We start from the raw sequence: 26,490 nt of genomic DNA on the forward strand, positions 1-26,490 counted from the left end.
ATCAAATCTCCTTCTGTACACTGTGAAAGGCCTGTAGAGACTCAGTGAAATTGACTTCCCAGTGGTCCCCCAGATAAGTTCCTCTTTCTCTATGCCTAGGTTCTTCTATCTTCCCCTTCTTTGGATTAACTTGGGCACAAGCTGGGCATCGTGAGGCAATCTCCTCTGCAGTTCTTCTCCCTTCTAACAAGTGAAAGTAGAGGTCTAAAACTTGGAGCATCTTAGTTCACCCTAGGTGTGTGGTCTGGTGTAGTTGGTGGAGGAGAGTCCTTCCAAGGGCTCGTGAGAGCCCAATTTTTCCATCTGGGGGTGTCCATCACCCCTGTTGTTTCCTAGTGGCTCCCTTATCTTGAAAATATATGTTCTCTTCCGTCCTATAGGTTGGAGACAGAGGCAGTTCTGGGTAAGGGACAACAGTCAGTAGATGTGATGGGGGCCCCACTGGCCTTGTGGCCGCTGTTCTTGACTCTGCATCGGCTCGTCGATTTCCCTCAGCCTCAGGACTATTCCTTTTTTGATGCCCTTTACAATGAACAATAGCAAGAACCTTAGGCATCCATATGGCTTTAAGTAAGGCTAAGATCTCCTCCTCGTTCTTGATGTCCTTCCCAGGTGAAGTCAGAAGCCCTCTTTCCTTGCAGATGGCTCCTTACACATGTGTAGTGGCAAAAGCGTATCAGCTGTCAGTGTATAGTGTGACTGCCTTATCCTTTCCCCATCTTAGTGCCTCAGTGAGGGCGATGAGTTCAGGCTTTTGAGCAGAAGTCCCATGAGGAAGAGCTTGTGACCAGATGGTGCCAGTTAGAGTTATGACCGCTGCCCCAGCATACCTTCTTTCTTCCTACATGAAGCTGCTCCTGTCCGTGAACAGAACTTCATCAGCCTCAGGCAGAGAGGAGTCTTTGACGTCTGGCCATGAGGAACACACAGCATCAGTGAAATCTATGCAATCACGAACAGAGGTCTCGGGGTCTGGGTCTGGCAACAGATTGGCTGGGTTGATGACAGTATTCTAGCCATATATTTGGGATCATCCGGTGCTTCCCTGTTGTTGAACACCTTCTGGGCTATCGACAAGTTGGGACAGGTTCATCCCTGCAAAACCTTCTAATTTTTGCAATTTATGCCAAATATCAGGGGCTGCCTGAGTAGCAAAGGCTGTATTAATTGCCTGCTGGTTCTCAGGGGCCTCAGGATCAATAGGGGTATATACCCGATACGCCTCCTGTAGTTATTTATTAGTTGGCAGACGAGCAGCCATCCTAATTCCCTCAATTAGAATCTGGTGGTATCGACCTTATGTTATTCTCCCTGCCTGAGAATTGTGTCCCCGGTCTGGGCAGATGGAGGGAAATTCCTCCTCAATCTGTTCCCCTGCTTCCTCAACTTTCCTCCCTCCCACAGCTATATTTTGTGCTTCGGCCCGAATGCATCCGCGTTCTTCCACGGTGAAGAGGGTAACTAAAAGCTGTTGGCAATCGTCCCAAGTTGGACAGTGAGTCTGAAAAACACTTTCTAAGAGTCCCATTAATGCCTGAGATTTCTCAGAGAAAGGCAGATTCTGTGCCTTCCAGTTGTATAGGTCACTAGTCGAGAAAGGCATGTAAACCATAAAGGGCCTGTCTGTGTGATGTCTCTGGGGTGGTGCTTCTCGCAAAGGGAGGATGGCTGGGGTGGTGGTATCAGCTGGTGCCCTGCTTGGAGTGGGAGCAGGAGGCCCATAGAGGTTACTTGCCCTCGTCTGAGGAGGTAAGGTGGTGTCTTCTGTGAACTCAGGCCTCCCCCACATCCCTTGTGCAGAAAACACAAGACAGACACTCAGACGAGAACAACTACTGGGGTGTAGGTGGACCTGGAGAGGTCCACCACCTGCGACCTAGACAAGACCAAAGATGATAGACAGAACCCGATGACAGGGCACAGGAAGCGGCATCCCGCGGTCTGGCCACGGTCCAGGAGATATGACTGCGTCTAGTTTCTCCATGGACCCCCAACAGAAAGGTACCTTTTTATCCAGACACCAAGGCCTCGGAGATTCCCGGCAGGATCAGGAACAAAGGGTGCATCCTAGAGGTTGCGTCCTTGACTATTGCATTGACCCCGTCACGGAGTTCAAGGGCCCTGGAAAGTCTCAGGTTGGCCACCCCTGTGAGTACATAACAGAGGCAGCAACCGCTTTGGAGGCTGGTCCGGTCTTAGATCTCAGGGCCACTCCCTGAAATCTCACTGGGGCCTCCAACTGTTGTAGCCACCAGCCCCCGATAGTCACACGGACCACCAGAAATCAGTGAGTTATAGGAAACACACTCTTTATTCAGCCAGCTGGGTCTGCCAACGGTATGCAGACCCTAAATCAAGAAGCCCCGAAATGTAGAGGTAAAGGGTTTTTAAGCCCTAAACCCCTATTCTTCATCCTGTTTGAACACACAAGTCTATTTTTCTTCTGTCAACCCCACAGGTCGATTGTGCAAGCGAGGGTACAGAAGCAGAAAGTTTATTATTAGAGCGTTATGTTCCCATGGGTGGTAGCCAAGCAATAATTTTCCAGCCAGCACATTATCAACCAGTATTAAAATCTGGATTGCATTTTGGCAGAGAAGATATAAAGTTAAAAATAAGGACTATTAAAAAAATAATAATAAAATAAGAAATGTTTGGTTTAGAGTCTATCTTTTCAGAAGCATTTGAACACCTTCTCTGGGTCTTCACCAAATATTAAGAGACAGTTGCCCAACAGAGAGAACTGTCTTGCTTTTCTGCATGTCTTGCTAGTAGAGGCACAAACTGCCTTGGTTTTGATGCTTTTATAGTAAACATCTTAGGAAAATAGAAGTAGTGTCTCCCTTCAAAATAAAGGCAGGGTTATTTACTGTTCAGTTATAGTAAAACTAATGGCTCCCTCCAGAGTCAAGATCAGGTAAGCTTACTACTCATAAATTCCCTAAGTTTGCAGTTCCTCCCTGTAAAATAACCTCTTGTATGTTCAGATGTGCCCTGGTCCTCTTCACAAAGCACGGCAAAAATTGAGACTGGGAAGCCAGTGCAAATGCTGATACTCTACTGTGATTGCTGTGAATAATAGTCTTTTGTCCTATGTCCAGGAGTCTTATGTCTTCTATTTATATCCCTAAAACTGTGGGAGGCTGTCTCGTTATCTTATATGTAGGACGAAATCATAGACTGTTTAAAGTTTTTGAGACTGAAGTCTTGAGACATTTTAGAGTGCTTTAAAGTCCAGTCAATGGAAATCATATCAAGCAAGCTAAGTTTGCAGATCTTGTTTTGGGTTCTTGATGTTGAGAAAGAAGGGAGTAAGAAAGGAGATAAATATCAGGGAAACCATCAGAAATGGTATCAAGCTTTTCTCTGACGAATGATTCTGAATAAAATAAACAAGAAGTTATGAGAGAAATAGCAAAACACAAGACTGAAGGCAACATCTCAATAGTACCAGAGCTCTTTCTCATGACTAACGTAAATTTACCTTAGAGAATGATAATTATCATAGAAATAATTTCCTTAAGTGTTTTGGAATATTATTGACATGATAGCCCTAAATCATAAACTTGCATAAAGGAGTTTTCAAAATAAATACGATTTTAAAAATTGTTAATCACTTAGCATCTAGAACCCAATATGGTGATATAATTTAAAGAAATTTTTATATATAGAAGTACTTTACATCTCTCAAAAAAGTTAGCAAAACTTTTCAAAAGTAGTAAGTCAAGGTTTTCAGTTTTATTCATAATTATACCACATTTTAGTCAGTTAGAAGTTAAATTTTGGGGGATTACATGCCCTTTTGGTTTGGTCATTTTGTATACCAATATTAACAAATTAGAAAGAAAAAATCCTAAACTGAAGAAAAGAAAGAGCAATGAGAGAAAAAGAGGGAAAGGAATATACAAAGGAGAACAAACAGAAGTAAAATGAACTATGAACTTACATTTGTGAAAAGGCTTCCCTTTATTTTTTTATTTTTCTTAGTTGTGTTTATTTCTATTTCTCTTATTCCACCATTATATTTGATTAATTCATAGTCCTTGTTTTTTTCATTACTTTCAGTTACTTTGCTTAATTTGTGACTTTATCCTCAAAGTCACAAATATGCTATATTTAATAAACATTCCCAAATTTATCAAGCAACAAAAAAAAGACATACAATAAATAAGCTAGCCCTGTGTAAGCTGTTTATGTGGTATGATAAGAAGCTTAATTAAAAATCACAAATTCACCTGTTTTAAATCCTGAATTTTGGTAAAAGTAGTGTGTTTAATCACCCCTATCTAAATTTTCCGTACTCAGTGAACTTTGTTTTGTTTTTGTTTTTATTTTCCAGATTAGATTACCTAGAAGAGATTAAGATTATGCCAATGAGAGATGTAAGACACCTAAAATTTGGTAGAGGGAAGATTTTGAAAGGTTAATGGCAGATGGAAGTGGCTGGTTCATGTAGATTTGTGGGCCGTATACTGCTATGGGAGGTCCAGGGTAACATAAAGTTATTCAGTACTTGGTGATATTGGTGACCACCAATGTGGTCAGAGAAAGACTGGATAAGTGCTTAACTTGATATTTCACCATTTTATCTAATTGCAAACCCACAGGCATCATTTCTCACTTTGTATCTAAATTTCCATATATTTATTATAGAACTAGGAAGTCAGGCACCTTTCAAGCACCAGGAGTTTTTGATTCTCGGTTGCAAACCCCCTTGAGCAAAAAATTGCTGGAGAGGAGGATTCAGAATTAAAAGAGAATTTAATATTAAATGAGCTTTGAAGGGTAGAAGATAGAACAGCAACGCATCTAGATGAAATAGTCTGAGCTCTATACAGAGGCTGGGCCAAAATATTTAAATTTGTCTTCACTTTTGGGTTACTCAGTCAAGATTCACAATTTCAGGAGGAAAGTTCTGATTATCAAGCTTGGGTCATGTTGGCTATAACAAAGCATGGGGAATTAGGATTTGGTTCTTTGAGCTTCCACAGTGGAAAACCAGGCATGTGCACATGCCCTCACACTAAGACTACACAGAATGAAGGAAAGGAATATTTCCAAAAGGAATTTAGAGAACTTTTCACAAGTGGAAGTTTGAGGATTTACACAGTATAAACCCTACTCAAACACAGATGGAAATTCTCTCAATCGTGCTGATAAAAATTAGTAGCTTGATAATCTGAAAGTTATTTATATGTGATACATTGTAGCAAACCAGGATGCATAGGTTATGAGTAGAATCACATTTCTTGGAAAAAAGCAGTAAATAACCCAGAAGAGAGTTTGAATATAGATAACACATATCTACATGTTATTTATAAACTGTTAATCATAGTAATTGTCTATTTACTTGTTTATTTTCTGGCTTCTCAATTAGAATGTGAGAAGTGATCCTTTTTGTCTTAATCTAATGCCTAGCACCATTCTTGGAAGTGTATGTGCTGGATAGAGATCAGTATATCTCCCTATTTAGATAAGAAAGGAATAATAAGGTCTCTGAATTTCATTTTCTGAGTTCGTCTCATATTACACAATAAAATTTGTACTGTAATTAACTTAATCGACTTGAAACTTGAAGTGCCCTGAAATCATACATGTTTTTCTGACTTTCTGGCTTTTGATCTTATAAGAAACATTGCTCAGGAAGTGCTTTGATGAAAAAATGTGGCTTCTACTCAAATCTATAAAAAGAAATTACTAAAACAGTATTTGTGTATTTTATTCACCATGGAATGCATTCTTATTCTTATAACTAAGAGAATAGTTAGTCTACTGTGGGGTTTTCACCAAATTCCAAGAACGTGAATAAAAAACTGCAACCCTTGATAGACTTACAAGGTTTGACACAAGAAGGGCCTTCTTTCTTGGCAGTCAGGGTCATTCCATTTTAAGAATCCTGCATAAAACAGATTAAAAAGTGTGTGACAATCAGTGGTTTTTCAACAATCTTAAGGAAGTTACTTATATTTTGCTCTGCAGTATCCAATAGATAAATCCAAATCTGCATTTTGCAAAATACCACTTTGCATAACGTTACTATGTAAGGCAAAAGAAATCTATGATCAATTACGTTTGGAAATGGTTAAAGACTATCGAAAGCTTTCTTTCTTTCTTTTTTTTAACTGCAAGAAGTTTCAGAGCCTTTAATTCACTAATCTGTTTTACAAATTTCCAAGAGAAAGGTTATAAAATGTAGTACTTCTAAAATGTATTTGTTAAAAAAAAAAAATTTATTTTTTGACCTATCAATTACATCTTGGAAAATTTTGGGAAATATATATACAAATAATTAGAAAGAGGCTTTGTTGGTGTATCTCAGAGTTAAAAAAAAAATTTAGTTACTTTGATTATTATATGCTCTCACCTTCTGTTGCTACAATTTCCACACAGACTTCTTTTTTTATAGTGACTGCCTGGTCCTCCACTGTTTTATGTTGCCCATTTTTAAACTGATGAATAATTTTCCAATGCCTATTCTAAAATAAAATGAATCTCCAGTAGAAAAAATAATTTTAGTTAACGAATTGGAAGTTACTAAAATATAGAGTATTCTTTGGCCATATTATAGTACAATTATAGTATAGACCACAGAGCAAGAGCTTTTAGAATTTGTAAAGCATAATATAAAACTTTAGCTTTCCAGGATGTGGTATAGTCTATAAGTTATATTATTTCATAGCTGAAGTTATAATTCTAATAATTATAATAGATTTCAATTACTATGTGGATAGATTCAACAAATATGTTATTTTTAATGAACAAACATAACTAGAAGACTAGTTAAAATATTAAAGTCATAATCCCTAAGAGCAAAAGGTCAAAAAATATATTTATGATAAAATTAACTGCTTATAGAGATTTAATGTCCCAGTATTCATCTTGTTCCTTAAGTTGAGTATTTAGAATATTCTGGCTGTAACGTTATAGTAGAAAAAATTTTATATAAAATTATCATAGCAATAGAATTATTGTATATTATATTCATGTAATGTAGCAATAAAGTCATGATGCTTATGCAAAAGTAGATTAGAGGTTATTAATGTACTTTATAGAGTATTCTTTAACTTTTAAAACAAAATTTTTTAGCAAATATTGCAGAAATGATACTGATTCTCTTTACAGAGGTAGTATCCATAAACTTACACAATACAAAACATTGTACATTGATCATACTTTTCTTAGAAAAAACCCTTTGACCTACCAGATCCACCTGGATCACTAAGATGCCATTAGTAAATTAGTAAATTCAGACTCTTTGTGAGTTCATTAAATTTTTTTTTTAAAAATGTGGAATTTAGTTAATAATTTTTCAATCTCTTGAAAGTGGAAAATTGTGTGAAAATCAGGAGAGCAAGAAGGTGTCTCTAGGTTGATGAGCAGGCCCCTAATACCACCATATAATCGATCACCTTTTAGAAAGATAATTTAGCAATACTTTAAAAGGTTTTTCTAACCTAATCCAGATGTTTTCCTTCTGTTGGTAATTGTTTATTTGTTTGTTTGTTTTGTTTGTATGTTTGTTTGTTTTATCAAAGCAGCAATGTCAGAGGCTTCATTAAAGTTTTGGATGGTGATAAGATGGCCACTATGATGTTGGCACATGCTCTGGGAAAGGAAAAGTAGAAAATTTAATCCTGACTTTTTGTATTATTGTTCACATTATGCTGAAATAAAAGAATACGATGCCATCTCCATATTGTATTGTTTTATGTAACTGGCCTGAATGAACCAGAGCAATGAGGAGGAGGACTTAAATTATAAGTAAAAATATGAATACATACCTGTGCCTGAGCCCAGTTCATTCTATAGTTAAACTAGGTAAAGCAACTGGGTAAGTTATATAAAGAATAAATAGTGCACAAAGAATCATTCTGAGAAAAACTAGACTCCCTGCTGAGAAGCCATAACAGAAAAACCAAAAATACTCTCATCTTTGATGCCTTCCTGAAAACCTATAGAAAAAAAAAGAGCATATGGTGAGAGATAAAATATTAATTAAACATTTAAATACACTAATTTAACTAACTTTTCTAAAGTTAAGGCATACTGTTTCATTTGATATTTAATTTTCTATCCAAGGCAATTAAGGTAGCTGGTGAGGGGCAATCTTGGGAAGTAAAAGACAGTCTGAATGCTCCAATCTACGAGGACCAAGATAGCACAGGTACTAAATTGATAAAGAGAATATTGCACTAGCGTCTAGGTAATATATAGAATATTCAAAAGTTGGAATGAAGGCAATGGAATGAGTGTGCAGTTATATGGGATGCTGTGGATGAACAGAATATTGTTCCAGATTCGTGGTTAGGACACAATTGATTCAATTCTATCATCTACTTTAAGCAATGGAGCTTTTATATCTTGCTTCTTTTATCTTCCAAAGTTTCTACTTTGTTGGCTACATAGCACCTGTGTGTCCAAACATCTTAGTATTAATTATTCACATATGGAGTGAAAACAAAATTATCTTTCCAAACAATTCTCACAATATTCTCCAAAACATAATCCTTACTTCATTCAACTTGACTATTGTTATTTCTCAAACTTACTTCTAGTTTTCCCCCCTCTCTGCCTTTGTGATTCTTTTCCCCAAACTACAAAATATACTTACTTTTAGGTGAAAAAGTGACATAATGAAAAAAGAATGAGATCTGGAATAAAATAGATCTCAGTTCACACCATGCTCTTTATACTGGGATAGTTAGGTAAGATGGAAAAGTTGTCTTTAATGTAAAATGAAATACAGACATTTCTTTTTTCTCTTATCACTCCTAAAAATGTGTTTAGTTTTGTTTAAATTTGCAAAATCTTAATTGGAAAAGATGAGGTTAAAGAGGTGTTGAACTGTTTTGCAAAATAGTGTAAAAGAATATCTGTTAAGGGTGAAAAAAATATTTACCTGCTAGTTAATTTTTGACTTTTATTAGGCATCATGAGACAAGGACACGGGGTCTTTGAATCTAGCTAGATATGACAGGATATGAGTAACTGATTTCGAAAGAGTCAACAGAAGATGTGTAACAGAAGGTTGGGGTCAAGAAGAATGAAGTCATGTGAAAGACTTGTTGGATTTTAACTAATGGACATTAAGGGCACTTATAATAATTTGGTTAATTGTTTTTTTTATTTTTATTTTTATTCTGTAGTCCTGTTCTAACATCATTAAGTGGCAAGAAAATTCTAACAAATTCAACAGCCTAGGGTGAATGGTGTCCTGGGGAAAAGAAAAAGTATGTGCTCATGCTTGGAAGAAAATAAAGGTAAAAAGGCTTCAATATGAAGAAATTTTGATGCAATTGCCAGAATTCATGCCAGGAGCTACTGTTCAGAATGAAAGAAAATATCTTTAAAAAAACAATCAGGAATATTCTGGATGGGTCTCAATTTCCTATGGTCACACAGAATGTAACTTTGATGTATCTTATTAAGATGTTTTCAGAAAATACTGGTCTCTAAAAAGGAGAAAAATCACTGCGTGACCTTGGAGAGTTAGACTATATGAATTTCATTTACCTGAGAAGTGGAAATTAGGATTACAATGACTCCTAGGATTGTTATAAACATGGAGGGAAATAAATCTATGAAAGTTCTAGAAATATATCTGAAATAATAAATTTATTATTTCTCATTCTTCCTTTCCCCTTAAAGAATACTATTTTCATTCACGAAACCCTCCTCGCTTGCTTCATTTGGAAGTAATTTATACTCACTTTATACTTTTATAGTACATCAGACATCTATTAAGTTATTTAAGGTATTAAAGGATTGTAATGCCTAAAAGATAAATTTTGTATAGCCTATTTCTCTTTATCATCCTTCCTTCCTTCCTACTTTTCTTCCTTCCCTTCTTCCTTCCTTCCTGCTTCCTCTCTCTCTATTTCTTTATCTGACAGGTTAAACATTATTATTTATTCTTGTAACCCTCAACGTGTGTTGCATCTAATAGGAATGCAATATTTTTTAATAGATATGGGAATAAATTTATTAAAAACATGAAAGTATTACATTTCTTGGATTGAGATGTACCACGATTTTGTGACTCAGAGACAATAATTTCCAATCCATAATTATTTAGTTTATAAGTCTGAAACAAATGCAATAATACTTTGCAAATAACAGCTATTCATATATTTTTGTCTCTCCAGTACATATCATTCCTATCAGACAAAATTATTCAATTATTCAATCTTTCAATGATGAACAACCTGAAGTTTGGCATGTGCACTAGCCATAAAAGAGAAAGCAGATGAAAAGAGATACAATAAATAATAGAAAGGGAGGTGAAATAATCCACAGTAAACTTTTAAAGTTCTAGACAATTTTATATGAAAACCATTTAACTACTTTGTTACAAAAAAGTTGAACTGAATAGACGAACCCAACTGATGATATCATAATTAAAATTTGAACTGAGCTCTTGGACAAAAAAAATTGCCACTCAAGATTATATTTTGAACTATGTTCAGGTAGCATGTAAACAGAAATAGTCCCTTATTATTTATCTAAAATCAAACAAATATTATTCCAAATGCATGTACTTCATCCTGGAACTTCAAAATAACCAAATAAATGTGATAACCTTTGAAGTGTCCAAATCTATTCTTTTAGAGAACATTGTTTACACTGATGTTAGATAGACCTAATTTTACAGAAATACTTTCTTAACTGAATTCGTAAATAAATTGATAGAAAAGAGAATTAATTACATTTACCATTTAACTAATGCCCACCATGTGGCATGCACCTTATCCTCACAATGAGCTTTTTACAACTTTTTTCTTCTTGGCCATCTGACCAGTCCAATCCCCGTTAGCCTGCTGTAGAATATAAGTACTACAAGACAGATATCTTTGTTAGTGTTATTCACTAATGTAACATAAGTATCTAAAAAAGTGCCAGACTCAGAGTATTTGGCCAGTAAGTAGATTTTTAATAAGTTAAAAAAATAAAACATGGTTAAAATAGTAATTTAGAGTTCTTAAATAATATAAAGGTTATTATACATTACACTTAAGTGCTGTACTTCATAAGACTATTCTTATTTTAAGATATCAAATTTATTTTTCTTCTTATGACTTCAGCTACCTGCACTGATTTAAAGTTACTTTTTGGATGTGTACAGTTTAGAAGTATATTAATCGCTTTTTGATCTCTAAACATGTTATGCTTATGAATAATTCTTTATAAAATCATATGAGTTTTAAAAAATACTAAACCAGATAAATGTGATGAAAAGGTTTGTGTTTTGGCACTTAATCATCCATAAATTTAAAATAATAAAAAGGATTAAAATGATGCATTGGAAAATGAAGATGTCGCAGATAAAGTGCTTGGAAAAATAAATGCAATACATTTCCTAGAAATGTTCTGAACGCATTGGCATTTATTTACAGGTAAACTTAGAACCAGGAAATTCTTTGCTAGGCATATTTCAGTGACACAAAGTCTCCGGTGTTAGTATCTTCCTTCAGTCAAAATTAAATGTATAAATATAAAAATGAACAAATTACTCTAAAATATAGATTATATTTTAATCTAAAGACATACTGTAATTATTTCACATGTGCTCTTTAAATTTGGAATTTTAAAGTATTGGAGAGGAATGGACTAGGAACCTATCTAATCAAATCATGTATCTTAATAGAATTCAACTCTACTACTAATCTCCTATTGTTGAGAAACCAGCTCTTACAGTTAAAAATGTAATTTGGCAAATGTTATTAATATTATCCTTATCAAGATTTGAGGCCAAACTTAGCTCAGAAAAAATTAATTCTTTAATATATGAAAAAGTAATAGAGACACAAAAAATATCATAATTGGAAATTAATAATAATGTTGTTTATTATAATAATAATGCCTTATGAACATAGACATAGATCAATTGTTTAAGATAATGAGAAAAAAGATCCTTGCATTTCAAAATGTAATTCTAAATGTGATGTTTATATTTAGCATTCATAAAACAAATAAGGTTGATAAATATGATTGAAATTTCTGATTAGCATCCATAGATCATATTTCACCAGTAAATATCTAACCAGTAAATGGCTGACACAGAACATAGCATCTATGGAGAAACCTGGCAATCAATCAGAAATCAATTTCACCAAGTTTTTGCATGGAGTTCAAACCTACATTTTCCCTTTACTAAACGGATGAATTGTACTATGCTTTTTCTCCCAATTCAACCAATGATCCAAAAATCTTCCTCAATTTCTGGATCCTTCATCTGCAAATTCCTCTTCTGTGACCACCTATTCGCAGATCAGATATTTGGTTTTATAAGTAGCTAAATGATGATGACATTCCTAAATAGACTTATCTCTGCTTTTGGGACCAAACCCCAAAGATATGAAAGATGAAAGTAGAAAGGAATTCAAAATGTGAGAGAATGTAAGAATGTAGAAGAAAATAAGATCAGGATTAGGAGTCTCAGGGAAGAAAGAGAGAGAAGAGAAACAGGGAAGATAAACTTTTGAGTGTCTGGTTTACTCAGCACACTTTACAGTATCTGAGATGGCCAACTAGTGTCTGAAAGGCTGACTATTTGATTTGGCTTGAAACATTCAAATGTTTGCATCATTAAAAATTTTCATACATATTCCAGTAATCTAGCCTCTCTAGATAAATCAGATAACTTGACAAGACTGGACCTGCATTTCTACAGGGCTATATTGACAGGGTTAAATTGTAATTATGTGCTTCAGACAAGCTATGCACTTTCATTTAACACACAACTAGACCCTTTTAATGTACACGTAGCCTACTTCATTCATTTCCTTTGCTTTGATTGCCTGGCCCCATAGAGGTTTGACTACACTAAACCAAATCACTAAAATGTCATTTACTCATTTATTCAAAAATATTTGCTAATAATCTAGAGCGTGCAAAATATTATACTAGCTGATCCAGATTATATAAAAATCCTTTAAAATATGGGTCTTGTCTTTAGGGAGATTAGAATGTAGAAAGGGAAATAAATGAGCACAACATCTGCCGTAATAAAAGTAGAAAAAGATTAGCATTTCCAGGGATGTTTTCACTACATAAAAGAGAGAGACTATATTTCCAGTTATATTATCGCCCCTTGTGCCTATCTTTATCGCAACACTTATCAAGAAAGCTTGATGAGAGAGAGTATAATCAGAAGAGAAACTTGGTAGACAAATGGGTAGGTAAATATATATTTATGGAGTTATGTTGACGAGGTAAATCTTATTATCTGTCTATAAGATTGTCAGTATTAGGCATTAGATTCAAGTAATTTAAGTTTATACATATATGTCTATGTATATAATGTATATATGTGTGTATTACATTTATATGACATTTACATGGTCTATACAAACATAGAGATTATGTTGATAATCATCACTGTCCTCGTATGTATATAGAAATTCCATCGTTTTATTAGAAAGATCTCTAAGATTTTTAATAATTACATTGTACCCTCTTCTATGCACCTAAAAAGGCATTTGATTATAATAATAATAATAAATAATGTTTACTGAATAATTATAAAGTTCCAAGTACCTTACACAAATTATGCCTTTTAATCCTTACAAACATCTTGTAAAATTATCTCCAGTTTATAGATGTGGAGCCTGAGTCTAAGAGAGGGTAAACAACTTATGTCAAGAAAGAAAGTGGCAGAGCCAGGATTTGAATCCAGATTTATATAGCCTCAGAGCTAACACTACTATGATATATAATGACTGTATTTGCAATAGCAACATTTTTTTTTTATCAATGGGAAGGGACATTCAAACCCAGGGCCATCACAACTGGACTAGTCAAAGACACATACATTCTCATCTGGTTTGTTAAGTTCTCTTAAGTCTCCTTCCTAGAAATTAATAGCGCCTCTCTCCCTACTCTGAATTCTCAGCTGAAAAATGTACAATAAAGTTTAATATGTTCTGTGACCTGTCCTGTAGAACATTAAATTACTTACTTGAAATAAAGAACTGCATCTTAATTCAACCTAATGTGGCATGTTAAATAAATGGGAATTTAAGTAAAAAAAATAATATGTTATATTAATCAATTAGGTTAGCAAAACAGTGTCTTTTATGATATTATTCTTAACAAAACAATAAATGTCACCAGTAATCAGAGGTCTAACCATGGTGGCATCTTTAATTCATCACTTTTCACTAATTTCTACATTCAATTAAACACAAGTTCCATCAAATCTTCCCTTTTAGTCACCTGCAAATCAACCTCCTCTCCATTCCCTTTTATAAACTTCATACCATCTCCATCTCTCTCCATTTGTTGGAGTAACCTCCTGTTTGGACTTGACTTTTTCATACTGCAATTTCAGTGATGTTTCTAAGGCTTAAATAAGAAAACCTCACTCTCCAACTTAAACCCCTAAACCTTACACAATCTCTAGGGCTTGTTAGATGCCTCTGCTCTGTATTCTCAACCCCTTATGCCTATCTTTATCATAACATTTATCTCACTATACTGACCATTTACTTATTTTTCTAGGACCTCAAGTTCCTGAAAGGGAGGAACTACCCATAAATTATATAACTGGCAGTAAATAATTGTTGAGTGAATACATAAAAAAGAAAAAGAAGTTAACAAACTTGACACTTAAAACATCACATTAAATACTTTAAAAGAGACAAGAAAATATATACGTTACCACACTAAATCAATTTAATTTATCACATGCTCTAAATATGACTCCAGGGAACTGAATTTGCTTCCTCTAAAATACATTATTATCCTCATTATATCACATTTGGGAAAAGGTAAATAAGGGTACCTCTGAAAGAAATGTAAAATAATGCATAATAGAAGTCAGTATCTTTGACAAAAGTATAACCTAATTCTCATTTGAGATCATTTTTTATTGAATTTTACTCTAAAATCCTCAAGCCATTTTTTTTTTATCCTTTGGTTTCCTTAATTCCAGTAGGGTGCTCAGTTTTTAAAAATTGAACATACAGAATTGAACATACTATAATAATGTGATCTATTTTAAATATATAAAAACATACATATTATGTTATTTCTTTTTATTCAATTAAATAAACTTTTAATGTTTGTAAATTACTCTTCCCACTGGCATTTTGAAATACTGTACGTTAAGATCAGATCCCTCCAGTAAATGTGTTCAAACCTAGATAGGTCATCTCTTAAAGGAGATGTTGAGGAAGGATCTTAGGCATATAAATGATTGGCCTAGAAGCTTCTTTAATTCCTTCTGAGCCTGACATACAATACATACAATACTACCTGTGTATTGTAATCTTCCATAAGGCTTGAAGGCAATTTTTCTACAAATCATCTGCATTGTAACAAATTCCTACATATAATACAGTAGATTAAAATAATTCTCTTTCAAATATACATTCTAATATAGATACATAGCATGTCTTCCTTATATAACTTCTTGCCTTGTTTCCATTTAACTCTATGTATATGCAAAGAAATCTTAAGGAGTTTGGAGATATGTTCCAACATTACTATCATTTGCCTAATTCTTTTTATTTCCAAACTCACCTTATAAGTAAGGTTACTTATCTCACTGTGGGATGTGGTTTTATGTGCTCCTGATCTCAATTTCTCTTATATCAGACTATTGTGTTGTGAAATGGAATAAAAAGTATAGGTTTAAATATATCATTTAAACCTATAAGTTTAAAGTGTTATATTCAAATCATTTTCTATTTTGTATATTTCTTATGTAAAGAAAGATTCACTTATGTAAAACCTGTACTGTTTAATATGTGTTACATCCTGTTAAATATGAGTGAACAAATAATTGCTCTAAGAAAATTATGTGTTGACAAGGATATCTATAGATGGAAGGAAAATGGACCTTGGGAAACCACAAATCTGGTGCAGGAGATGTCCTGTGGTTCAGAGCAGGACTCATTCTGTTGCAATTTTGGAGGACTCAAATTCTGAAACAACTCGAAATAAGTAATTTATTAAGCTAAGTATGTATTTAGGATAGATGAATTCAAACAAAAAAATAAATTAGTTATGAAGGAGAGCAACCAAGACAGAAAAAATATTACATTTAAGGATCAATCATGAAGGGTTAAATTACCTATAAAGAATTTCCCTCAAACAAAAAATATTAAAATTTTAAACTTTAAATATTAAAATTATAAAGTTAGATTTTAATTAGTCTATGGAATCTTAGTTTGAGAAAGTCTCTAAAATATTTGATTCATCTCACTGTATAAACATGAGAATTTACCTAAAGAAAAGATGTTATCTTTTGATATTTTTGTTTTCTTTTCTCTAAGGAAACCAAATCAATTCAGAAAAATTCTCTTGTGTTTTGGTTTGGGTTTTCAAGTCTATTTTTATCTTGATGGAAACTTTCCTGTATAGGAAAACAACCATTTGTTTTATACCTTTTCTAGAATATAATAGAAATATATTAATACATCAAAATTTAGTGGTTTTAATTTTCAGTGGCCATAAAAGGTTTTGTAAGTATTAAAATGTACTTATAGCTTGAGTTATTTTTACATATGTGATCAAAACAACATATATGTATTTACTTATGTTAGTGATTATGAGAAATTGTATTGAAAATGTTTCTTATAATGATAAGAATAGTAAGCTTATGGTTCCTTGTTTAAAAGAGGCTTTGCTGACACCTACAGCTTGATTTAATCCTTCGTTTTATACTCCAAAGTTTTTGTTTTGTTTTTTTCCATCTTGGAGATGTGTACTATGGTTAAATTTGGTTTGAGGAAGGGAATGACTTTCTTTTTCTTTTTCTTCACCATTTCTATTCTTTCTAAATTTTATTCCAAAGGAAAAAAAAAAAAAAGAAAGAAAAGAAAAGAAAAGAAAAAAATGGGATGAGGTGGAGGGACTAAAATGTCTGTGAAGAGTAATCATCATTATAATATTCATCTGGACAGAAATATTGAGGATCCAGTTCAGTTAATACCAGCTTATTTCCCCAACTACATAAGTTACAAAGTCAATGCTTTCTCAATGTGGAAGAGTAGGACAGATTTACACTGAAATAGTGCCCCAAAACCAAATGTTATAAAATTATTGATTTTGTCTCTATTTATCTTTTTTTGTTCTTTTTCTTTCTTTTCATGCTCAGCCTTAGCTTCTTCTTCTCCATGTTTTTTGATCAACTGATAACCATCTTTCCACTTTTTTCTTCACTTTCTATTCTTTCTAAATTTTAGTCCAAAGGAAAAAAAAAAAAAAGAAAGAAAAGAAAAGAAAAGAAAAGAAAAAAATGGGAGGAGGTGGAGGGACTAAAATGTCTGTGAAGAGTAATCATCATTATAATATTCATCTGGACAGAAATATTGAGGATCCAGTTCAGTTAATACCAGCTTATTTCCCCAACTACATAAGTTACAAAGTCAATGCTTTCTCAATGTGGAAGAGTAGGACAGATTTACACTGAAATAGTGCCCCAAAACCAAATGTTATAAAATTATTGATTTTGTCTCTATTTATCTTTTTTTGTTCTTTTTCTTTCTTTTCATGCTCAGCCTTAGCTTCTTCTTCTCCATGTTTTTTGATCAACTGATAACCATCTTTCCACTTTCTCTTGTTAGTGCAGCAAATTCCACTTTTTCAGCAGAGAGTTGCTAACATCCATGGTTTTATTGATGACTTTGACGGCTAAAGCAAGTGCTGACTTCAGAGTCATTTCTCCTTATTTGTAGTCTTGTTTCAATATTGACACAACTGCAGCACTGTTATTTCCAAAGCATGTGGCATTCCATCCCCCATAATTTCCGCATAGGGTTGCTTCCATAGAGCTGAAAGTCATAGTGCTTATCCCAGTCAATGTACAACAGTGAAACACCAAAGGAACATATTTCCTCAAACTGTGTATAAGCTTGTTTGATATCACACAGTGCTGTAACCAGCTGCTCACAAGGAAAAGCTCCTGATACTGTAATAAATACTGTTGAACAATGAGCCTGAGTTCATTAGTCAGAACATTAGTATCAGAAATTATGCCTGCCACACAGTAAGTCATGTCTTCATTGAATTTATAAATATATCAGAAAAAAAGACTTCATCAAGAAGCTTGCGGATGCTGCATCCCTCTGCTTCAAGCAAAACACTATCGTTTGCTGAAATTCCCAAACAGGTGCCTGCATGTCTAATCGCATCCACAGCATATTCAATTTGGTACAAGTGACCTTCTGGAGAAAATATAGTGGTCCTGGAGTCACATCTTCGAGACATGTTTTCTGAACTTTATAACTACAGAGAGGAGTCACTGAAGTCGAGGTCTACACAGAGTGCCTAACTCCACAAGAGAGAACCACTGCCTCTGCCCGAGGGTCCAGCCAATTGCCTTTATTTTTCTTTAAATGAAGAGGCTGTTACCGTGAAAGAATAGATGAAAAAGGAAGACCAGCCTTGTACCTCCAACATGTGTTCTGAGTACAACAGTTTAGAGAAGAGTATGTTTGAAAGCTGAGTATCTGTATATTGATTTCTTAAATAAACCTGTCTCAGCCCTTGGAACATCTTCATGAGCCCCATATATGTACCTATCCGTTTGAAGACTGCTGCTATTATAATTTAGTGTTAAATATAACTTTTTGTTACTGTCAGCCTTTGAAATGGATGCCCTCAAATACTTTAAAAGAAATCTGATTTTTCACCTGGAGGATACATGTCTCTCCTGAAATTCACCTAAGAGAGTATAACTAATTTTTATATGTGGTCTAGAAGTAGATTCATACTTTCCTCACTTTCTAATATTGCTTACAAGCTTCTAATTCTCCGTTCAGTGTAAAATGTTGAATCCTCTGAAACTTACACTATTTGATATGTGACTGCCTACTCTCTCACTGTCATCTACCAAACTCCTCATATTTCGAACTTAGTCACTGAGGACTATGATCTCTTCCTCAAAATCTTCCTTTGCCTCCAAGTTCTACTGTGATAAGTGTTCATTCAACAGTCTTACATGACTCGTTCAAAATCCTAGGCATTGCTTCTCTAAGGGGTCTGTCGCATTTCAGAAGGAATACTCTTTTTGCTTGGGTTGTTTCATTTATTTAAGATATTAGAAATGATTGATTTGCCCCTAAATTAAAGTAGCAACCCCTCCCCATTCTTGTAAATTTTCAAAACCAATTCTGCATGTTTCTATGTGTTTCCTATTAGAGAGAGTTAGGAACTTTAGCCAATTCAGTCAATAACCACTGCTTCAATTCTTTCCCCTCCTAATTTCTGCCTCCACTTCACTTCTGCAACCTGTTATTAAGGTTAACTTTAACTTTGAATCAATAAATGTTTATTGATTACCTAAAATTCCATTACTTTTAAAAGGTTAAATTTGAATATGTTAGTCTTTTATCTTAACTTCCTAAGCTTCTAGTTCTTTTATTTGACTATTTCTACAACTGTAGTTATATTTTAAGGGACATCTACTTCTGCAGCACCAATATTTCTTCTTTCTTCTATTAACTATTTTCTAAGTCATTTAGAATCCACAGTCCATTCAACCATTCTATTGTCAACATTCTAAACTTAGCTCCAGCATCCTTTCGAGGTGAAATGCAAAACCTGCAATCTGCACTGTGTAATGAAGTAGCCCTTAGACACATGTGGTTATTTAAAATTAAATTTTAAGTAATTAAAATGAATATATTAAAAATTTTGTTCTTCTGTTACATTAGCCACATTTCAAATGCTAAAAGCTATGTGTAACTAGTAGCATATTTTTATCATTGCAAAAAGTTCTATTAGACATCCTTGGTCTGAATTATCTTTTCCAAAACTGGACTATTGAACCCCACAGAAGAAAACCACAAAATCATGCACATAGATGTCATTGTATATTTCTGTGCTCCAAACTTATCTAGACCATGAATGTTTCCCACAAAAATGAATACATTTCCTATTTTCCACTCTGCTATTTCAAATGCTCTCTACCTGACATAAACCTAACTGCACCAAATCTGCCCTCATTGTACCTGCCAGCAAACCTGCAAATTCATTCATGTGCACTTTCCTTTTCTCTTTCACTCCCTTTTCTGTAGAACTAATGTCCCACTTTCTTTTTAAAGTCAGGTCCTGCACCTATGCTGAGAATCATAACAGTAACTTTGCTCTATTAACATTCTCTTCTCTGAACATTTTCAACCTCTGTCACTAATGATTTCATTTAACATGTTGAAGTCTCTCCCTTTGGAAGAAACAATAACAACAAAGCCTTTTTAATCCCATAGCCTACTGCTAGGTCTTCTTTGACAGTTTCTTCAAATAATGCCCTATACTTACTCTGTTTACAATCTTACCTCCCATTCACTCTCAAATATATTATACTGTAGTCTCCCTTATCTGTAGGAATATAATCCAAGCCCCCCAACCCCGTGGATACTGAAAATTGTGGATGGTACAAACCTAATAAAATAGAACAATTATAACAATATACTGTAATAAAAGTAGTCTCTCTCTCTCTCTCTCTCTCTCTCTAAATATCTTATTGTACTATACTCATAATTTCATTTAAAGGAAGCACTTTATGACTTCTCTTTGGCATATCCTAATTGCCAGCATCACTGCTCTTGCACTTTGGGTTACCCGACCACAAGTAAAATAAGGGTTACTTGAACACAGGCATTGCAATACTGTGACAATTGATCTGGTAACATAGATGGCTACACAGTAACTAATAGGCAGGGAGCATACAGTGTGGATATGCTGAACAAAGGGATGATTTACATCCCAGGCAGATGGGACAAGATTTCATCATGGAACTCATCATGGTGTGAAATTCAAAATTTATGAATTATTTATTTTTGGAATTTTTCATTTAATATTTTCAGAGAGTGGTTGATGACAGGTAACTGAAACCGTGGAAAGCATAACCAAGAATAAGGAGGGAGTACTGCAATTTGCTTGCTGCCCCCTCCAAAAGTCACTGATGACCTTCTTCTGGCTGGTTCCCTGTGGGTACTCCTCAGTCTGTGTATCCAATTAAATCCTTGCAGAACTTGATATTACAGACTCCTATTTTCAAGGAATGTTTTTTATATATACCGTCTCTAATAAAACATATTCCTGGTTTTTCTCCTTTCTCTCTGGTTTCCTCAGATAGCTCTGCTTTTTTAACAACCTTTTATATATTGATATTTTCAGGAATTTCTTCTGAGTCATTGTAGCAGATGTTTGTTATATGTAGGGGGTATTCATCTTCTTTGGAAGAACATTTCTGTATTTTGGTAATTTCTCATGTTAAAATGCCTCATCTTCTCAAGATAGAAGCCTAAAAATTTATTTTCTGAGCTTCCTTTGCTATTGCAGTGAGGCATGTGACCTATGTTTTACTCATCTGATTCACTCTGGAGGTACTACAATTGGAAATTCAGTGAACATGAAGAAGCAAATGTGTGGGAAATTAGTGTCTCAATGAGTGTGATGGCTGAAGGCTCTAGCTCTTTGCTGGCTAGAGTGGCAGGACTTCTGGTGTTTATTCTCTAGTATTGTCTGTATAAACTTCAGGTCCTCTGAGAACTGGCGGAACCTGTGTGAGCTTCAATATTTCCCTAGAATTGCTCCATAATAGGTTTTAGCACTGCTCCTATCTAAGTTCAGGCCTGAAATGCTGAACCAGATTCTGTAAACTACTGAAAAGCATTCAGTAAATTTTCTGGCTTATAAACGGTGTAAGTTTTTATGTTAGAAACTGAGAACAATAATCAATACAGCCTTTATTTTCTTTCTTTCTTTCTTTCTTTCTTTCTGTCTGTCTGTCTGTCTTTCTTTCTCTCTCTTTCTCTCTCTCTCCCTCCCTCCCTCCCTTCCTTCCTTCCTTCTTTCCTTCCTTCCATCTTTCCTTCCTTTCTTTCTTTTCTTTCTTTCTGTCTGTCTGTCTGTCTTTCTTTCTCTCTCTTTCTCTCTCTCTCCCTCCCTCCCTCCCTTCCTTCCTTCCTTCTTTCCTTCCTTCCATCTTTCCTTCCTTTCTTTCTTTTCTTTCTTTCTGTCTGTCTGTCTGTCTTTCTTTCTCTCTCTTTCTCTCTCTCTCCCTCCCTCCCTCCCTTCCTTCCTTCCTTCTTTCCTTCCTTCCATCTTTCCTTCCTTTCTTTCTTTTCTTTCTTTCTTTCCCTTTCCCTTGCTTCCTTTTTTTCTCTCTGTGTGTATATCATATGTAATCTGAATCATTCCCATGACTACGATCATTATTTATATTCTAAAGACAGCTGAATCATAACCACCCAGACTGATCTCTCAAGCTTCATACCTACATATATAGAGTGCTCACTGTACTTCTCTGCTTACATTCATTCATTCAACAGTTAAGAAAGTATGTGTTTACCAGACCAGGTTCTGAAAACTCAAAGAAGAGTTAAAATCAAACCTAGTCTTGTTTTCATGAAACTTGAAGCTTAGTGGATCAGGAGACACTACCATAATTGCATAAACATATTCAAAAGTGCAACTTTGACAAGTACAGCAAACAGAGATGCATGGTGCTTTGGGTGCCTGTAAAAGAGGTGTTTGGTCTATAGAGGTCAATAAAAGCTTTTTTTTTTTCCTCGAGGAAATGGTTTTTAAAGCTGCAGCCAATAGAATGAGAAAGAGTTGAAATGGATATTGAAGAGCATTTCTGGAAAAATCAAAGCATAATATGCAGAGCCTGTTGAAGGAGGATCAAGACGCAGTTGCAGAACTAAAAAGAACTAGAGCTGGTTGGAATGGAAATGAATGGGGATATGGGGAAGGTAAAAGTAGTATATGATGCTGGAAAGTTAGGAGCCAAGCCATTAAGAAATTTATAGACCAATGTAAGTATTTGCCCTTGATTTTGAGAACAGTAGGAAGTTACTGAAAGGTTTTAAGTAGGAATATGATGGGAGGTGACAAGATCAGATTTATGTACAAGAAGCTCATTCTGGCTTCAGAGTGGAGAACAAATTTCAGTAGGGAAATAATGAAAGTAGATAGACTGATTCAGAGCCTTCTGACATTATCTAAAAAAGAGACGATAATGTTTACATAAAAGGGTCATTGGGAATGGATTAAAGATATTAAAGGAAAGCCTTACCGGCATCTCAAATTCAGTGTGTCTAAAAGAAGCATATCACCTACTGCCTGAGCCTGGCTCTTGTTCCCCTCTATCATTCTCTGAATTGCTTGGTTCAGATACTTGCACAACGTCCTTGCCTCCCCTCTATCTCTTTCCCAAACAGCCAATCTAGTATTAAATCTTTTTATTATTATTATTTTTATTATGTTAACATAAGTTTCAGGTGTACAATTTAGCAGTAAGGCATATATATATTGCATTATGTGTTCACTGCCCAGTTAGATTTCTTTCTGTCACCACATATTTGACCGCTTTTACCCAATCTACCTTCTCCCTTCCCCACTACCCTCTGGTAACCACTAGTCTATTGCCCATGTGCATGAGTCTCTGTTTGTTTGTCCTGTTCATTTGTTGTCATTAAATCTTTTTGAGATTATCTACCAAATGTCTCAATTCTTAAGTCACTACCATCATCTCACTGGAACAATCTAGTCTCTTCCCTTTTCTCACTGCCTCTGAAATTGTTCCTATCTAATTTGTGTTCCACACTTTAGCCCAAGCAATTTTTCAAAAATTCAAAGCTGATTGTGGTATCTACCTTATTAAAAACATTTTTTTTCTCATTATGTCCTCTTCACTTATAGGATAATAACTGATCACTTAAACTCTTCTATAAATCTTTGCATGATATGAGTCTTGTTAACATTTTTAGCTTCATCTCTCCACATCTGACACACCCCCATTTTTTTCTCAAGGGTATAACCACAACAAACTTCTTTTAGTTTTGAGAATGCATGAAACACATCCTCCTCCATCCCTATGCACATGTAATTTCCTTCACCTGGAATATTCCCATTTTTACTACTCTACTTCATCCCTGCTCTTCCTGGACTGCCTCTGCTCTGTCACCACTTCCCCTTCACTGTTTGTTTAGTGACCCTTGTCTGAGATCATTTGGACGTAATATGCAGAGCCTGTTGAAGGAGGATCAAGATTTCTATGTGATTTCTATGTATTTTATCAGCACTGTGTTTTAATTTTCTATTTACATTTTTGTCTCCTTCTCAATTATGAATTATTTGAGGGCAAAGATAGACATTACTGTATCTAGAAATTGAAATAGACTTGGCCATAAATTGATAATTTTTAATTAAATTTTCTATTTATTCCTAACCTCATAGTCTTGACATAGACTCAAAGGAACAAATAAAGATACGATATAAGCAACAAATTTACTTGTATGTTTTGATGTCTAACACCTAAATTAATAAATAAATTTAAATGTCCAAGACTTAATCCATTGATGATAGAAGTGTCTAGACAAATGAAATTGGTAATGGTATTTTTCAGCAAAAATAAAATAATTCATATGATAAAGTTACATATGTAAGTGTAGAACTTATAACAAGTATTTTGTTATGATTTTTAATGATTGACAGGTTATCTTTCATGAAATTTTAAAAATCTGTTTAATATTATTTCAATCCGGAGTGACTGCCTGCTTAATTAAACAAAGGTAGTTTATTGCAGGACCTATTTAGTTTTTCTCTTTTACTTTGCATTTTTTCATCTGAGCATATTATATTGCTCTTTGATGCCACCTAATGATCAAAGGTGATATTTCCTTTCTGAAAAGAAAGAGATCAAAACCAAAATAGATCTATAATCCCTTCTCAAATCTATACAGTAGATAGGGGATTAAGTCCCCTCAGGTTGCTTGGTCACCACACTCTTCCAAAATTCAAATACTTTTATTTGGAATGGTCAGAAAACACCTAGCCTAGAAAGCAAAACTTTGAACTTTTTTAAAACTTGGAGCGTCTCTTACAATGGCGTTGGAGTTAAATCAGTCTTGAACTCTGGATTTCCACTTGGCTTTCGGTTTCTTCTCTGCTGCTTTCTTTTAAATTCCTTAGGTTTTACCTCCTCCTACTGGAACTAAAGAGACTATCATTTTTAACACCAACAAATTAAAATCATCAACAATTTTTCTTTGACTATTTAATTGACTTCTCCTATAAAACCATCTACTCTCATTTATTTTCCATATAGCATTAAATTACGTATTAAATTTCTTTAAAGGCTATACTATTATTTAATTGTTTATTAAATTTATTTCTTAATAGTTGTAGTAGTATAGTTTTCAGTAATCATTAAAGAAATGTAATCAAAATTAATGTTTTTAAATTTTTCTTTGTATTTATTATAAAAATTATATTGTGTCGACTATCTCCATTTTACCTTTATTTTAATTTATTGACAAATAAAGATGTTCATAGATGTCTCATCACTCTCATTTTATATATCACTTGTTCTCATTTCCAATATTTTTTGTTTAATCTGCCTGAATTTCTTCGATTTTAATCTTTCTATCAAATTTTTAAAAATATATGACTGTTTTTCTTCTGTAAACATTCTTTCATTTTCTGATCTTGTTTTTAATTTTCTATCAAATTTTTAAAAATGTCTGACTGTTTTTCTTCTGTAAACATCCTTTCATTTTCTGATCTTTTTTTTAATATTGAGTACTGCATACTTTGAGTTTATATTCTGATAATGTTTTCTTTTTTCTAGCTTTTTAAGTTAAATTATGATCTCATAATTTAAGTCTTTTAATTTTATATTATTTTATTTTTACAGAAAAATTTTGAAAATAGTAGACTTCTCTATTATTTATTTATTTATTTAGTCAGTCAGTCAGTCATTAATTCATTTATTTCTTGATATTAGTATGAATTCGTAAATATTCTGAAATATGAATCCATCATTTAAAAATTTTTTTTTTTTTTTAGGTGAGGCAACCTTTGATTGACCTCACAGATTGCAAGGACCTTTTCAGTTTACAATTTCTTATTTTTTATTTTTTTATGCCTATAGCACCTGGTCTTCCTAGGTGGTCTCCCATCCAAGTACTCACCAGGCCCGACCCTGCTTAGCTTCTGAGATCAGATGGGATCGGGCTTGTTCAGGGTGGCATGCCGATAAACTATTTTAATTTTTTTAATATTTTATTTTATTAGTTTCAGGCAAAGAGTACATTGGTTAGACATTTATATAGTTTATAAAATGATTCCCCAATTACTCTTTCTCTCCTCTGGCTCTCCCCCTAGCCAATATATTACTGCTAACTATTCTGACCCCCTAATTGCTCATTCTCTCCTCTGGTTTTTCACCTAGACAATATATTGATGCTAACTGCATTCCCTATGATGTGCTCCCCATCCTCATGACCATCTATCAACTACTAATTTGTACTTCTTTAACCCTTCACCCCATTCTCCTAGCCTCCCCAACCCCCTCCCCTCTGTCCATCCCCAAATTGTCCTCTATATTTTTGAGTCTTTTTGATTAGTTTGTTCTTTCTGTTCCTTAGATTCTGAATATAAGTGAAATCATATTGTATTTATCTTTCTTTGTCTGACTTATTTCACTCAGCATAATAACCTCTAGGTCCATCCATGTCATTGCAAATGTAA

The 26,490-nt window shown here is 34.1% G+C and overlaps 1 protein-coding gene and 1 pseudogene across 1 annotated transcript in view; both read right to left on the reverse strand.

Annotated features, from left to right (window-relative positions):
* The window catches only part of LOC102897696 (proteasome subunit alpha type-4), a 42,177-nt gene extending 23,964 nt beyond the window's left edge, over positions 1-18,213 (reverse strand). Inside the window, 7 exon segments of the mRNA XM_025050047.1 lie at positions 17,058-17,164; positions 17,540-17,602; positions 17,605-17,758; positions 17,760-17,905; positions 17,908-18,024; positions 18,027-18,074; positions 18,168-18,213. Coding sequence (XP_024905815.1) covers positions 17,058-17,164; positions 17,540-17,602; positions 17,605-17,758; positions 17,760-17,905; positions 17,908-18,024; positions 18,027-18,074; positions 18,168-18,213 — 681 coding nt within the window.
* Positions 18,214-25,882: 7,669 nt separating this feature from the next.
* LOC112483520 lies at positions 25,883-26,001 on the reverse strand (annotated as a pseudogene).
* Positions 26,002-26,490: the final 489 nt, after the last annotated feature.

The sequence above is a fragment of the Pteropus alecto genome, unplaced genomic scaffold (genome assembly GCF_000325575.1).
Source record: "Pteropus alecto unplaced genomic scaffold, ASM32557v1 scaffold46, whole genome shotgun sequence".
NCBI classification, from domain to species: Eukaryota; Metazoa; Chordata; class Mammalia; order Chiroptera; family Pteropodidae; genus Pteropus; species Pteropus alecto.